The following is a 17,011-nucleotide window of genomic DNA, read 5'->3' as shown; positions in this document are numbered from 1 at the left end:
ATGTTATTTTTTTTTAGAAAATATATAAAAGCACTGATGGTCTTACTTTGCCAAGAGCACGCCACGAAAGGATGATTATTGCCAATGATAGATTGGCAATTTTTCTGAACAAAGAACTAAAACAAATAGCTTCATATATGTCTTTAAAATTTGGCAAAATATTTTCCTCGAAAATATGTAATAGATTGTAAAATTATATAAATAAAATTACAAGAAAAATTTATGCAACACTTTTTGCACATATCAAAATTAAAACGGATGAGTTTTATATACCAAATATTTTTATATAGTATATGAAGAATTTACTACTGAGAGATTTCTTACTGAGTTTACTGTAAGAATGTAAAATCTTATCCCACTTAAGGTACACCTATTTTAGTTCCATAGGTGCATAGCAGTTAAAAATGCCGTTATAAGTGGTAGTTGATAAGTGCGAAAGTCTGAGTCTAGCGAGACTATCACAGTGACACAGTATGTGTTCCGCTGCTTCCTCTTCTTCGTGACAAAGTCTCCAGCTAAAGTCCTTTATGATCCTAGATTCGATAAATGCTTCTTAACTCCGCAGTGTCCATTGAGCAATCCTGTGACAAGCGTCTTTCTTGTTCCTCCTTAGCAGTTCCATGGTTCTGGCTTTTCAGCGATTTGGCGTGAATTCTTTAGTTTGTCCGCAGGTAATTACGTTATCCCAATTAGTCTGAGCTGCTCTTTCCAGCCATTCACTAATTTTGAATTTAAAGAATGTCCATGAAGGACTGCATATTGGCCCAATAAAGAGGCTGCCTCTTTTCTGGGTAGTTCATCGGCTTTCCCCTTTTTCTCAAATCTCGTTTTCTTTCAGTAAGACTTTTAAATAGTTGGAGACATTTCCACATTAGTTTTGAATTTAAACAAGATGAGCTTAGTGCTAGGAATGCTAATTTATATGTTTTTAACCTGGGTTTTCACTTTATATATATTTAGACATAGTTCAATTGCGTATATTTCGGCCTTAAAGACTGAGTTTCTTCACCCATACTTGCAAATAGTTCTTTTTTTGGTTTAAGACAATATAGATATACTCCATATACTTGTGACAAATTGTAATATTGTGTAAATAGCGAATAATCTAATCGATATACAGTATTTAATACTTTTAAATTATAATTTGAACAGCTTTTATTACAGATATAAAAATTAAAATTGATGATAATTAGCGTTATTGTAGCTAAAGTAGTTTCTATTACTTTTATGTATGAAGAATATAAAGTTTTATTTTCCTCTTGTAAAGTTGCAATAATGAAATTAGTAATAACGAAGTATATATAATTAATTTCAAAATATTTTAAAATTTTTAATAGTTAAATTAAGAAAAAAATAATACACTACGATTAAAAATTCAGAAAAAGATTGTATAGTTATAATATTTTGAAATTATAATGGAAATAATATAAACATATGTTATATTAACATACGTTTTGTTAAGCTTTATTAACAACACAATTATTTAAGCTAAATTAAGATGTGGCAGCACCTCTAAGTTTTTTACTTTGTTTTGATTGTGTTTCAGGTTCCTCCTTTTTACCACCCGGAAAATAAGAGACAAAACTTGCTGAAAATATTATTTCCCTTTTCTGTCATTTGCCTTGATGTTCATCAGACATCCTAAAATTTTCAGTGTATAATTTGCGTGGAAATTCAGTTACGAATGTGTTAGTAATATTATTTTAATATAATTGATTTATTTTGTTTTCTGTGCAAAAATATATGAAGTGATATATAAAAATAAAAATGGCTAATAAAAATGTGCACAACCGAAAAAATCCTACCACCGAATGTTAATGGAAAAACACAAGGTTGTTTGGAAATTGAAGTTAGCCAAATCAATTTTTTATACGAACGTTCTAACATAAACAATAGAAAAAATAAAAAACAAAAATTTAATAACAAACGGTTTGATAAAAGCAAAGGTCTTATTGCAAAGCTTGTCTGGTGGGGTGAGAATATAGATAATGCCGCAAGTGTTCAGATCAGCTGTGTGAAAGAGGAAAAGAAAAATCAGAAACAGCACGCTGAAATAAACAAGTTACGATATAACATTTGTAGTCTCGTGCTATTCTTAGACTATTTGCGTACGTGTGGGCCAATCGAGATTTTAATTTTTAGTAGCTTTTCTAACCTTCAGCTGGGACAAGCTAGTTTTCGTCTGCCCGACGTCCTTCTGCGCAAATACGCTACAAACTATACAAACGGCTGCACATTTGAGTATAAAACGAAAATTTATGCTCTTTACAAAAACGGCTCCCAACAACAGAAAACAGGTGAAATACAATTACGCTTTAGGATGTTGTTCGCACCGAGTGCTAAACATGCCCAAACAGCGCTACAGGAGCAGATGACAACGCTACAATTTAAACATGAGGCACATTCAATCAAACTGGATGCCATTGCATCTGGACATGAAAAGAAATCTCACTGCAAAGGTATTTCTTCACATTACATATTTACTTAAGAAATTTTAAGTAGTAGTAGAAACGGTTTTAAATTAAAAAAAGCATACAAAGTGATTAGAATTTGCCGGTAAAAAATAAATTAAACATGTGTGTGATTCTGTATATGATTACGCAATCAGGTTTTTTTGCTTGCTTAACTGCTTATCTTTGTATGTATACATGAGTGTATGTGTGTATGGGAATGTGCAAGCTTGCAAAGAAAAATTTCAACAGGGCCGTAGTTTCTCAGTAAATTATTACTAAATTTTTGTCAGCAATTTTGTTCATTTTGTTTTTTGTCAATAAAAATTTCAACAAAATCTTAAGGATGATTATACGATACATAAAAGTTCATTATTTTAACAAAGTAATAATAATAATAAAAGAACTTTTTTGTTTTCATCGTCGTTTAAGAGTTTTGATAGAGCATTTCTTCTTGTTTGCAAAAACAAAACTAACCTAAGCGAACAAAAATATCGAACAAAAAGTATATAAAGAACATAACAAAATAAAAAAACAAATCCAAAAGCCTGAGTTCAGGAAATAAACCTTTAGGTAGGACATTAACATTTTAACCAGAATTGCTACATGATTCGCTATTATGCGAGAGTAACAAGTTCGTTTATTCTTTAATTAAAATCATTATTGAAAATAAAATAACTTTTCAATTTTATTTACAATTTTTAATAAATATACACAATTTTTTATAAATATTTGCATAAAATTTATAATCAACACAATTAGAATGCGTAATTAAATGTATTAAGAGGATAAACATATATATATATATAAACAAATACCTTATTAAAACTAAAATGAACTTAAACTATTTCTAAATAAAAAGTCTTAAATATTTTACTTTCAATAAAAAAAAAAACAAATATATTTTTAATGTGTATAATATATATATAATATAATTAAAATTTTTAATAAATATACACAATTTTTAATAAATATTTACAATTTATAATTAACACATAATTTGCATGCGTAATTAAATGTATAAGAGTATATATACATTTATAAACATATACCTTATTAAAACTAAAATAAACTTGAACTATTTTTAAATAAAACATCTTAAGTATTTAACTTTTAATAAAAAATATTTAATGTGTATAATATATATATAAGTCGTGTGCGAGTTTGATTAAATTGATTGTGAATTGAAGGAAATAGTAAATTATATCGGTATGGCAGCGAATATTGGTATTTACCAGAATTCCGAGTAGGGTAAATTAGATAAAAATTAGATAAATTAGGTGTTACGATTGTGAAAATTCTATAAGATGTTTAATAAATAAATAAATAAATTTGAAAACTTTTAACAAAAAATAATAAATAAGTGCAATAAATAAATAAATAAATATTTGCATAAGTACAGTGCAAAAAATCGCTAAGAAATTTCAATTTGCTTTACCTCAATTTACTCAAACTCGCACACGGTCATAATATATTTATAATATCACAACAATGTTAGTTATTATTACTTCTGTTTACAAACTTCGAAATACCACCGGCGTCAAATAAATTAACTCTGTCAGAAATGTTTTCATAATAAAAAATGCAACTGTTTCTATTTTTTTTTCCAACTCAAAACTGAATGTTTTTGTTTAAAGTCTGCATATAACTAATATTTTTGCCGAAATAAGTATAAAAGCGAGAGTAAATTAAAGTACCTTTATTAAAATAACATATTCAGTAGGCTACATGCATATCATGTTTCAAAAAAATAAAATATAGTCCTCGAATTGGTACAAACCTACTCGTATCTAATTTTTTTTCTACCATTGTTTATAATATATATATAATACATATATAATATATATATAATATAATAAATTTATATTATAATGTAATATATTTAAAATATATATGTATTTAATATATAAATTTTATATAATATATTTGAAATTTTTAGTGATTAATCTTAGGGGCGATCGCCTTTAAAATGTTTTGCAAATTCGACACTGTAAATCGATGATGCATTGTACTTATTGCTCTTTACAAGGAAGTATTTTTAATTAAATATATTTTCGGTTTTTACAAATATTTTTGTATTTATTTTCTAGTTGTTTATCCAAAGTGCAACGTATTTAGCATCACAATCAATAGTTTAGAATATCAAGTGTTGGGTATCTTATAAGTTGCATTCGAAATCATCTTTTTTAAAGGCGGTTAAATTCCTACGTTATTCTACTTCTACGTGTGATTGTATATATTTACATATATGTATATATATATATATGTATTTTTTTGTAATAGTATATTTATATAAGTTGTAAAATATACACGCTAAATATATATAAACTAAAAAGGTTAGAATCTCAAATTTTTTAAACTTTATTTTGGCAAATTTCACTTAGTTAAAATTAGTTTAATTATTCATTTCATTACCGACTTGTGAAGGAAAAGCAAATAATTTTATATAAGAATTATAAATTATTCACAAATGAAAAACAAAAATAAATAATTAATGCTAACCATTCATATATTTACTATGTGTGTTCTTAAAGTATTTATTATTGTAGACAAACTAAAATGTGTGAAATTTAAATAACAACTAATTTATCTATAAATGCAGAGTGTATATAATAATTTCTTAGTTTTGGCTAAATTACTCATACACCATGTAGTATTGTGAGATTCAAAGAGTATTTTGTTCCTGAAAATGCAAAATTAAAAATCACCATACAAAGAATTTAAGTGATATAATTTTTTTAACAATTAAATTTGTATAAACGTTAAATAATCTACCTAAATATACAAGGTGCTTCTGGTTTAAACAATATAAATGTTCGGAATGGTTCTTTAGTACAAGAAACAAACAAAATTGTGAGGCAGGTGAGACTATACCCAAGTTATAGAAAGTTGAAGCCGATAAAAAATAGTATAAAACAAAAATAATGTACAATAATACAGAGATAGTTATTAATTAAAATTAATATTAGGCTGTATATTGTTTGATATATTGTTTGTATATTGTTTTTATTTACTCGAATTGACTTTTTGGATAAACTATTTTTGACTAAAGATCTTTTTTCAGAGGAATATGCATAAACTCCACCCCTTTGTCATATAATATTTTTATATGACAAAGAACTTAAAATTCGAAAAACTAAACTAAGTATATGTCAATTAATTCAAAACAACACAGTACTCTGTTTCATTTATCGGACCAAAAAACTTCAAATTCCGAAGTATATGTCCTTTAAATCAAAACAACGCAGTACTCTGTTTCATTGAGATGTTAAGTACTGATTGACTATGTAATTACACTAGTTTACAAATAAAAAAAATATCTACTCATTAAATATTATTTCTATGTATTCCTATTTTGGCGCGCTAAATTCCAAAATCCTATTGAAATAATTTTATCAATATGATTTAAATGTTATATATATCCATTTATATATATATATATTATAATATGGACTCATAACACAAGCTATGAAGTAATTGCAAAATGGTTCAGTAACTTAAGCAAATATCTAATCTGATAAAAATGTGAAAAAAAAATGACAAAATTCATCTCTTCAACACCTATTAGTATAAAATTATCTCAATATTATTTTCGATTTTAACGAGACAAATATATACATATATTTATTGCTGAAAAATAAAAATCGAAAACTTACTCAATTATCATGCAAAAATATAATTATGGTTAGTTTCTTATTTATTATTATAATAAATTATTATACATATAAAGAATAATATAATCCTTGAATTTATATATAGATTCAGAAATTACAGCGTTCTTTTGTGGTTTCAGTATTGTACAATAGGATGTAATACCGAATTTATTTATATAAATTACATTTCGTATCTTTTACTATAAAGAGTAATAATAATGATTAGAAATTTATTTTTTGACATTTTGTTCCAAGAGACATTTCAAAAAATAGAACTCAAGTTATATGGCGTTTACATTGGCCGAAAATGGCTCATTTTGAATGAGCCATTTGAAAGTGTTTACATTCGTTCTATTTCATTTGTTCTCATTTCAACAGCTGATTTTTCAACTTGCATGTGGATTTGATTTTTGGCCTGTGCCAAAAAAATTTTGCATGAAGGTTAAATATGCCTTCAAACCTTACATTAGAAACTTAAAACATATTTTTAACTTGGATTAATTACTTTTTGGGAAGTAAAAGTTCTAAAAAGCAGTGCATCGTTTTCAAGAAAATGCAACCACCAAACATTTGTTTACCTTTTTTTGTAAATATGTTAAAAACAGCTTTTTCAAACTGTCAAAATGCCATGAAGAGCTTTCATTTAGGGTATGTTCAATGGATTCCTTTGCATTTGGAACGTATGTGGAATGCATCCGAACGTCATTCATACAGAATGTGAGAAAATTGCTCATTTTTGTGCTTGAAATTTTATATGCAAGAATGAGCCATTCGATACTCATTTTCGATTTTTGACCAAAATGAGCCATTTTCGGCCAATGTAAACGCCGTATTAGATTCATTTTGCCTACCTATATACCCATCGTTTAAAATTCCAGATATTTTAAAAAAATCGGGTTATATATTTATATTATATATCTGAAGACTAGAAAATTGTTTGAAATTTTTAATAATATAAAAAATTAAAAAAAAACTGTTGTGCCTTTTATATTATATATTAAAAAAAAAATTAAGTTTATCGTTACATGAGACCCATAAAATATGGATTATAAATACAATATTATTTATGACAAAAAAATATCAATATCAAAAGCTGATACGTATCAAATAAAAAACATTGATAAAAATATATATAATAATAATAACAAACGAATCGAATCAATAAAACATAATATAAGAAATAAATAGTTCATACCCAATCAATACATATGTATGTTATTTCCGCTGGTATCACTTTCTTTTTGTTTTTCATAAAAACATTTTTAAGTTTATTTACAATCTACTATAACTTATAGATACATATAACTACATATGTAGAGAAGTAAAATATTGACATATATTTTTGAATTGAATTGGACATAAAGTATGTATTTACATATGTATATTTAATGAGAATTTTAGAGTTTACCTTGATTTCTAAATGGTACGTTTCGTCTGTCTTTCATACTACTAAAGACTCGTCTAACATTTTAAAACATAGTCAATATGTTAGATTTAGTTAGAAATATTAGAAAAGGTGTTTTGGATTGATATATTTACCTAATTTCAATATAACTTGTTGTACTGCAAAACTATATTGCATAAATACACACAGGCTTCATGTTTGTTTAGTTTCTTTTTTGAAAGAAACTATCTACATAAGTTGTTTTTACTACTAAGCTTAGATTGATTTCTAAGTAAACAGTATAATATTTGAATTTTGTTAAGAAATTGTTTTTCTGTCTACATAATAAGATGGTTTATTGTGTAGCTGTTTTTTTTGTCACTTTTTATCACATATTTCCAATAATGGTTCTCAGTACAGGTGAATAAAGAAACATTAACAGATGTCGCATAAGCTTCATTATCAGTTACAGATATCTTATCGAAAATTAATAATGTACAACTACAAAGGAGTGGACTAAATTCATTTCCTAGTAGAATCCTTACGTTGACCACAGCTTTGCTAGACCGCTAGTCGTTATGTTCGGTATAGAAGTGTGAATTATAATAATAAAATTAAAAATCAAAGAAGAAAGTAGAGAGGAGTGTTTTTAAATTAAATATTTAGAAATACAATTAAAAAATATTGGTCAATAGAAATAAAAACACTATAATTTATTATTTATATTTAAAAACTGTTTATATTTTATTAAAAATAATTGTCATCTTCAGGGAAACTAAACAAAATATATGTACAATGTTCATTTTAGAATAAATATATGTAAAAATTATTATTAAGAAAACAATTTTGTTGTGTTTCTATAATAAGTACAACAAAATGTCAAAATTCGTAAGCTGTACGCAGACTTTATTGGCTATGTGTAGATATTTTAAGAAAGCGATTAAGATATTGATTAGAAAATAACGGTTTTATGATTATTTTTTAATAAAATTATTAATAAAATGTCCTCAAACTTTATTTTTATAAAAAAAAAACATTTTATTTAAAATCAGACAAAGTTTTTAGTAGAATAAATCTTTATATTTTCATTAATTTTATAATTTATACTTAGTACACGTGCCATTTTTTAAGTTTCAAAAGAAAAAACAAATGTACTTTATTTTTTTAATTAAAGTAAAAATTTCTTTATAAAAACTGCATACAATTGTAGATTTATATATATACATATATACATATATGTATGTGTATATATGTGATTCTTAACGAGATTATGCAAGTTTTTGCTCTAATAATTCATTAGAACTAATGAAAGTACTCGATTAATTGCTACAAAAATATGTTTTACTGGAAATGAAATGCAAAAAAAATAATTTACTTAATGAATTTTTAAAAATATTTTTTAAATAATTATAGCAAATAATAATAAAAAAATGTAAGCGTTTTAATTAGTAGATAAGGCGCCGCTGCACGCTGCAGTTAATCGGAAGATGTTAATCACAACGCGTCAGCCAAATGAATCATTTAAATATTTGTTATGAGCAAAATCCAAATAAAACAGCTACTTTACTTAAATACACAAATATATCAAAACATTTGCATCTATATATATATACATATATTTATATATATAGATAGATATCGCATATTTTTTAATTTTTTAATTTCGAGATAATGAAATCTAAAAATAAAACATAAATATTTGCTTTATATGTAGTCAACGAACTCATATTTTTTACCGAAAACATTTGGTTCAAATTAGTTCCTAACCAAAATTTTGTACCGAGTTATCTTAATGTTATTGTAACTTATTTTATAAGATATGAAAACGAAATGAATACTGAATTTAAAAATAAAAATCCCTTTTATTTATTGATGACACAGTATCGAAACGAAAGTGTACGCAAAGTGTAAATTCTGTCACCGACAGATATTTTTCTATATGCTATGTATGTGTATCTTACATGTGTTAATTGTTCTAGCCGTTAAATGTTTATATTTAGAAGCTAAACATAACAAACTAAAATTTCTAATATATATATATATATATATATATTTGACAAGAATCCTGCTATTGTTGATAGTTTTTTTAAAAGACCTGCGTATATTATGCCTCTATAACTAAACTTTTTGGCGTCTGACGCCTATTTGACTGCAAAAACTTTCATAGATAATGTAAAACCACATACATATGTATTGTATGAAGTCATATTCCCGCTACATTATTGGCCTTCAAAAGTCTAAAACTACATATACGAGTATGTACTTTCCATTGTATAAGTTGAAAACTTTCCATTGCATAAACTTGACATGTTGTTACTAGTCCACAAATGGGGAACTGAAGTGAATATTTATTTTAAAATAACTTTTGGATTAGAGATAAGATTATGAACTAAAAGAATCTGAGTTAAAAGTGAACAATTTATGCTATGATAGGAAGTTACTGGGCCAGACATTTTTGTGGACTTCGTTTTAATCTCTGCTTTATGATTAATAAACTATTCGATTTGTTATATGATTGGTCGGTTCTTAGATTAAACTGGAAAAGAAAAGAGAAACTAATAAGCTCTGTGAAAAGCATTTTACTCATTATTTATTGGAATTTGTTGCTGATTTTAAATTCTGCTTTGTGCTTCTGGTTTGATATTTTTATTCTGCTTAACATATGAGGCCCACGTGCACAAATAATTTTTACTGTAGCTGCCGATTCAATCGCTGATTCAGTCGCTACTTCAAGCCGAAACAAACTGCTCCAAATCTGTTCTCCTGCATTTAAATCTGTTTATCTGCTTTATTTATTGGATAATTAAACAGTATGTTTATTAAACGCTATTTATTATATTATTAAAAATGTCTATTTTTCAATTTTCTTTTAATTTTTAGTGGAGAAGGTACTGCGTCCACCTACGGCTAAACCAGAAGACATTGTGCAAGCAATGAAAAAATTGGACGCTAATTTGGTTGCCTATTTATCGAAAGATGATGTCTCTGTGGATGATAGCTTCAATCTGAAACAGTCTAATAGCGCATCATCGATAAGTCAACTGTTGAGTGACACAGAGGAGGATCGTGAGCAACAAATGTTGCATGCTTTTAAAAGTATTAGTGCTATAAAGCTGCAACTGGAAGCTTTAACGCTGCAACCGGAAGGCACAAAACGGATGGAATTGATGCAAAGCGAAATTCGTCCAATATTTACGATTGAGTGTCAACTATCGAATGAACTCATTAAGTATGTGCCACGTTACGATTTATTCCACGTCATGCAATTCGAATCGGAGAAATTCCAAAGTTTAACGCAATGTACACGTTTTGGGCAAGAAGCAAAACGGAATATAAAAATGTTAAATGAGAATGATTATGATGAACAGGGAAATCTGAACTTTGGTCGTATACACTATACTGTCTGGTGGCGTGAACCAGGTACATGCCTAAATGAAATGCTAGGCATGGGTGTTTTGGAGTTAGATGAATTGTACAATGCTTCACTGCTGGAACAGTGCAAATGCATTACCATTAATAGACGTGGCATACATTTGGCTAGTTTATACTTAAAAATAAGTTTATTAATAGAAAATCAAAGCTCTCTAATAAAATCAGCTAAAATGATTAATTTGCAAAGAATTTTGAAGGAAACCACCACTAAGCAATGCAATGGCGATAATGAGGAGGAGGAGAAAAAAGGAACATCTCAAATCAATATAAAATCAAATGTAGTGCAGAGTAATAATAAACCACAATTTGAAGACACTGCTAATCCAGGTGAATATGCTGAACGTTTTTTGTATCCGAAAGACTCTAAAATACAATGACTAAAATTGAACTTATACAGCAGCATAATTTTTATTTATTTTTGTAAAAACAGCATACAATTTATCGTTATATATGTACATTATTTCGAATTGGTTTATTTCTCTTTAATAAAGATATTCTTCTTTCCAACCGAAAACCCTAATTTTTCTTTATTTTCATAAGCATTTATAATTTTCATTATATCAAAATTAAACAGAACAGTTTCTCTTTTTATAATATAGTGGTTTTGGTAGTAATAGAATAAAAAAGGTTTTGGGATTATAGAATTATATTAAGAACATTGAGTTACTAATAACGTTAATGATATGTATCTATATAGGATGATTCAATTGAATTGCAACTTACATACACTTACATACATGCACTTGAATCTCAATTCTTTGAGAAAAACTTTATCCTTTATTCAGAAAACATGCACGGCTATTGTAGGACCCTCAAACACGCCAACATAGTTAAATCTTTCGTATTACAAACCATTGCACCTAAGAGCGAAATAGGCAGTGTTGTAAAATGCGACGTAATTGTCGGAAATAAAGTCATGGTCTGTCTTACAAGCTTGAAATTAAGAAGTCATACAAATAATATGTCTATTTGAATAGTTCCACATAGTCAAGCACTGTTTGTGATGGTTGAACAGCTATTAGTCGTGACGGTTGATGGACGGTCACCGTTGATGTTTTTGAATAATAACGCAAAGACTACAACAAATACCTATAACGAACAATTTTCGGAAGATGCTTTAAAATTGTGAATAAACAATCTTCTTCATTAGAAAGAGTAGACAATATCTTGTTGCGTCACACAAAGTATAACTGTGAGGGAGAAAGTTCCACATTTCATTTCAGCCATACGAAACGTTCTTTACGCAGATTAACAGTTTTCTGAAATAGTGTTTAGCTATAGCTTAGTATACTAAGCTATGTTGATATATAGTGTAGCGTAAAGAACAAGTTATTCACAGCAGTTAACTTTATTAAAGCCCATTACCAAATAAGTATGGTAGAGTCGGAGTCGTGTCTCTCCTGTGAAGATTTAATTAAATTAGATTTCATATAAAAAATATAGCATTCTGAATAGTTGCAGTTCAATTGGAACACCATGTATGGTAGTTTAATAATATATTTTTATATTTAATAATTTTATTTTTATCTTTTATTATATAAAGTTTTATCTTTTTTACAAGCTTATTGTAATTTATTTTTGTTTCGTAAATCAGTTAAACATATATATTTTTTATTTATTAATTAAATATTTATCTTAATAGTTATTTATTTCTATTATATCCAATTATATTTTTATTATATACTCTTTGTTTTATTTTTGTATAATAGCTACTTATATTAAGTGTTTTGTTTGTTTATTAGAATACTTAAATATTTACGAATACTTATTACATTCAATACTATTTATTTTATTATTGATATTAATTTATGAAAGTTGTTTTTCTAATAAATCTTATTTATATATTAGTAAATTTATGTTTTTATTTAATTCTTGTAAATTATTCAAATCTTCATTAATGTATTGTCTGAATTATTTATTTTTATATATTTTTATGTTAAATCTTGTTTTAAAAATATTTCTAAATTTTTCTATGTAATTTTTATTAAGTTTATAATTTTATATAAATATATATATATATATATATAGATATATATAGAAATATCCCTAATTTTTATATTCTTGTTGATTTTTTTTGTTGAGAACATTTATTTATTTTATTTTTTTTTAAATAATTTATTAAGTAAAAAATTGTTTTGTTGTTTATATTGTTTATTTATTTATTATGTTCTTAATTTCGATTAAAAAATTTTTTTTATTGAAATTAATTTTTTATTAAAATTTTTGTTTTGTAATAATTAGCAAAAATATTAAACGTAAAATTTTATATTTAGAGTAGATGTGAGTTCCTTTTTTAAATGTTTCCATTTTTTGAAAAGACTTATCTGAATAAATAATATAAAATATAATATATTAGGGCAGTGTATTACAACTTATTTTGGAAACATATAAGGCGATTATACTTATACGATTTGCAATCTGTCTAGAAATCTGTCTACAGTTTTAAATATTAAACAATAAATTTATTGTTTTTTCAAATCTACAAATGCGAATTTACAAATAGATTCCAGTACATATAACCGCCGTATGTTTCCAAAAGCAGTTGTAATCATACTTCGTCCTGAGGAAGAAAACAAACAAACTTTGAAGAGTCGGCGATATATATATAAAGAACTATATAAAAATAAAAACTAATGTTTTTATTTTATATTCAGATAAGCCTTTTCAAAAAACAAAACAGTCAAATTTTATATTCTTTTATTATTATTTTTTTTTAATTTATAAATTTATTTATAAGTTATTTGTTATTAACACATAACCGAAATTCTTTGTCAATAAAGATCTGTATTAGTGACTCCTTTAATTTCTAATGTTTTATGATTTTATCAAAAATTCAGTATTTATTTATTATATTATATTATATATAATAGAATATTATTATATATAATATAATATTATTTTATATAATAAGTATAGAATATATAATATAATATATAATAAATATATTGAACATATTTTATATATATTTAAGCTACATATTTATTTAAAATATTGTTTATTTATATATAATATAAATTTTAATTAATCTTTTTTAATGAATTGAAATATTTTATATTAAATTCATTGCTTTTTTAATAAAACTACCTCACATTTCTAAAATTAAAACTAAGCTAAATGCAGATTTAATAATTTTTTAGACACCTTAAAATTAATTCCTTTCATTGCATTTAAAAAAATTAGTTTAATGTATATAAATACATTTATCTTATATATAAGTCATTTTTAAATATATTATTTACTATATTTAATATATATATATCAAACATTTTTAAGTAAATTTTAATTCATTAACAGTTTAGAAAAGAAAAACATATAAGGAAAGGAAATTTAGTTTTCTTGACTTATAACAAATTATTAAACTTAATTACTATAAAATAAATATTGAATACAACTTTCCTTATTTAGCTCAGAATAATAATATTGAATTACACTCTACGAACTTCACGGCTGAGACGTCTAAAGTGCGCTTACTTAAGGGTTTCATATACGCTAATGAGGCTAGAAATCTCGATGATGTGCAAAATTATGAATATTTTTTAGTTTGCCGGCGTTTTTGGCACGAAGAGATTGCCACAGCGGTTGGTACTGCGATCGAAAGAGAAGTCCACTTCAAATATCAAGAGGTTAATATATGTGATTAAAAAAATACTTAAGAAAAATATAAAAGTTTATCTATCAATATTAGTTTCTCCCTACATTATTACTCATAATTCTTTAAATTTGAAGTAATTAAGCTTGTTATGGTATTTATTAAATTTATCTATTCTTTCAGCAATTCGCTGTGATTAATGATGAAAAGTTTCTTAGACGTGTGGAAAAACAGTTCTTGAGATTAGAGGTGTGGCGGCGAATGATTAATGATGGAAATGGCAACAAGGATAGTATGTGGCTTTTAGGTGTTGTTCATTTGCCTTTACATCAATTTTACATTGCTTACAGAGATTCAACTATCACAAATCACGTCTGCAAGGGCAAAGTAATTTGCAAAATTTGAAATAAAATTTTTCCATACATATAAGTAAAGGCATTTGTTTTCAGTTACCAGTTATTTCTGTGGACGCATGGGTTCCTCTACTCAAAAACAAGACAACTGAGAAAGTTGGTGAGTTAAAATGTTTGCTGGCAGTAGGTAGTGAAGAGCAAATTAATACACTTAAGGAAAACCGCGGTTTTACTGCAATTGCACATACTTCGCTGGAAATTGATAATGCTTTATTCACAGTTCCATCATGTTCAGGAAACAATGTAGATTCTGTGGCTGCTGGAATAGATAGTACATCTAATCCGAAATTAAAAAATGTCACAGATTTGCTTGATATGTTACAGAAAGCATTAAATCAGCCTCCAGTTGCAAAGCCAACAACTGAACTGAAGACACTTACTCAAAAAGCTACTTCTTCAAATATCAAGCCATTAGCAGAAACTAATGCTAACTCATTTAAATTTATTTTGGATATTCAATACGCTACAGGATTGCCATTAAATCCGCCTGCTAAGGGTAGAAAAGCTTTAAAGAATACGTCTGCTATCTCCAAACGATATCCTCCAAATGAAGCCCCGTCTACTTACGTAACATTCCAAGCCGATGAGGGGTATGACAAACTTTATAAGTCGCATGAAGGTATGGTTTATGCTACCAATATTATCGAAAAATCTACACATCCGGAGTGGGTACAACGATTCCATGTATCTGCAACTACTGAATATTTAACAAATGTAAGTTTAATGATAGTTTATATATATTACTATTATTAATAGGGATTAATAGATTTTACTAATATAAATATGATTAATATGATTAAATGTTATCTATGTTTATTGCGTATCTGCATATACGATATGTAAATTAATTTTAAAAACGTTTCTTTTTTGCAGCCGAAAAAACTATTTATATTAAAGATATGGAAAAAGGCATTAACCAACAATGAACATACGCGTGGTCAACCAACTCCAATGGAGGATGCAATTATTGGGTTTTCTGCACTAGATTTAACTGTCCTTTTAACAAAGTTACGAGTTAGTGGATGGTTTAATATTGTTGATTTTAATGGTCGTATTAATGGACAAATAAAGATTAATTGTCAACAATCTGCAGATCTTCCGGCAACTGCACAAAGTCCTAAAAGTGCGAATCTTTCTAAAGAGACTTTGGCACCAAATGTCGATGCTGTGATTGATCAATTCGAAAACACACTTGATCTCACACATATGAATTTGGGACAAGCAATAAAGCGGAAATTTACCGAACTGGAAGAAATTTCTCAAAGACTTCGTACACGTCTAACAGATGTTACTGGGGAGCAAATTGCATCTACTTTTGATATTACCGCCTTAGATAATTGGGAGACAATGCGTAACGTAAAAGATGATGACTTTTATTTAAATGAATTTGAGCATGATATTAATACTTCCGCAACAGAAGAAAGTGGTGTTATTTCTGCGACACCATCGAATACTGAACCTGAGGAGAAAGTAACAAACGTGATCTCATCTACATTCGATAGTAAGAATGAGTCCAAAGAATAGTGTTTAATTAAATTGTATTATAACTATAGTTCGCAGAGCACCCGCCTTATATTGAAATCCTCTTACTTCGAGCAGAGGTGTATATATCTCAACAAATCAAAAATGAGTGGCACTATAAGGGCTCAATAGTACTTAGTTAACTTCTTATGAATGTTATTTTTAAAAACATTTATTTAATTTTTAAATATATTAGTTACTAGATTTAAACTGTTATACAATTTTCTTAAAATATTGTGTCTATAATTTTAAATACTGAAGCAAATAAGCAACTTACAGAATTTGAAAACGTTTAATATTTAAGTAAATTGATATGAAATAAAAGAAAAAATTTGGAAAAAAGCAAACACTTGTTTCAGAAATACTTAATTTTTTTATAATTGTCCAACAAAAATTTAATTGTTTTGATTTATTTTCATCATAATCATAAACGCTTTACTAAACTAATTAATTTTAACTTCAAGCTGAGCACATCACATTTAATGAAAGTGCCAATTTATTAAATATTCCAATGTTTAAAGATTTGATTTAATGAATAAAACTAGTGGTTGACATTAACAAAAAATGCA

At 26.5% G+C, this 17,011-nt stretch overlaps 1 protein-coding gene across 2 annotated transcripts; it reads left to right on the top strand.

The window, feature by feature from the left end:
- Positions 1-1,408: 1,408 nt before the first annotated feature.
- Positions 1,409-16,740, top strand: LOC119668485. 2 transcript variants are annotated; one of them, XM_038078003.1, is made up of 6 exons: positions 1,409-2,459; positions 10,368-11,246; positions 14,325-14,542; positions 14,692-14,895; positions 14,958-15,635; positions 15,795-16,737. In XM_038078003.1, exons 1-6 carry the CDS (start codon positions 1,781-1,783, stop codon positions 16,443-16,445), a joined length of 3,309 nt encoding a protein of 1,102 aa, XP_037933931.1. In that variant the 5' UTR covers positions 1,409-1,780; the 3' UTR covers positions 16,446-16,737. The 2 variants fall into 2 exon arrangements, with proteins under 2 accessions (XP_037933931.1, XP_037933932.1); XM_038078004.1 differs by lacking the exon at positions 1,409-2,459 and adding an exon at positions 9,594-10,297 and having other exon boundaries at positions 15,795-16,740.
- Positions 16,741-17,011: the final 271 nt, after the last annotated feature.

The sequence above is a fragment of the Teleopsis dalmanni genome, chromosome 1 (assembly GCF_002237135.1).
Source record: "Teleopsis dalmanni isolate 2A chromosome 1, ASM223713v2, whole genome shotgun sequence".
In the NCBI taxonomy this organism is placed as follows: Eukaryota; Metazoa; Arthropoda; class Insecta; order Diptera; family Diopsidae; genus Teleopsis; species Teleopsis dalmanni.
Note: the sequence above shows the minus strand (reverse complement) of the source record. Positions and strands in the feature narration are given on the sequence as shown.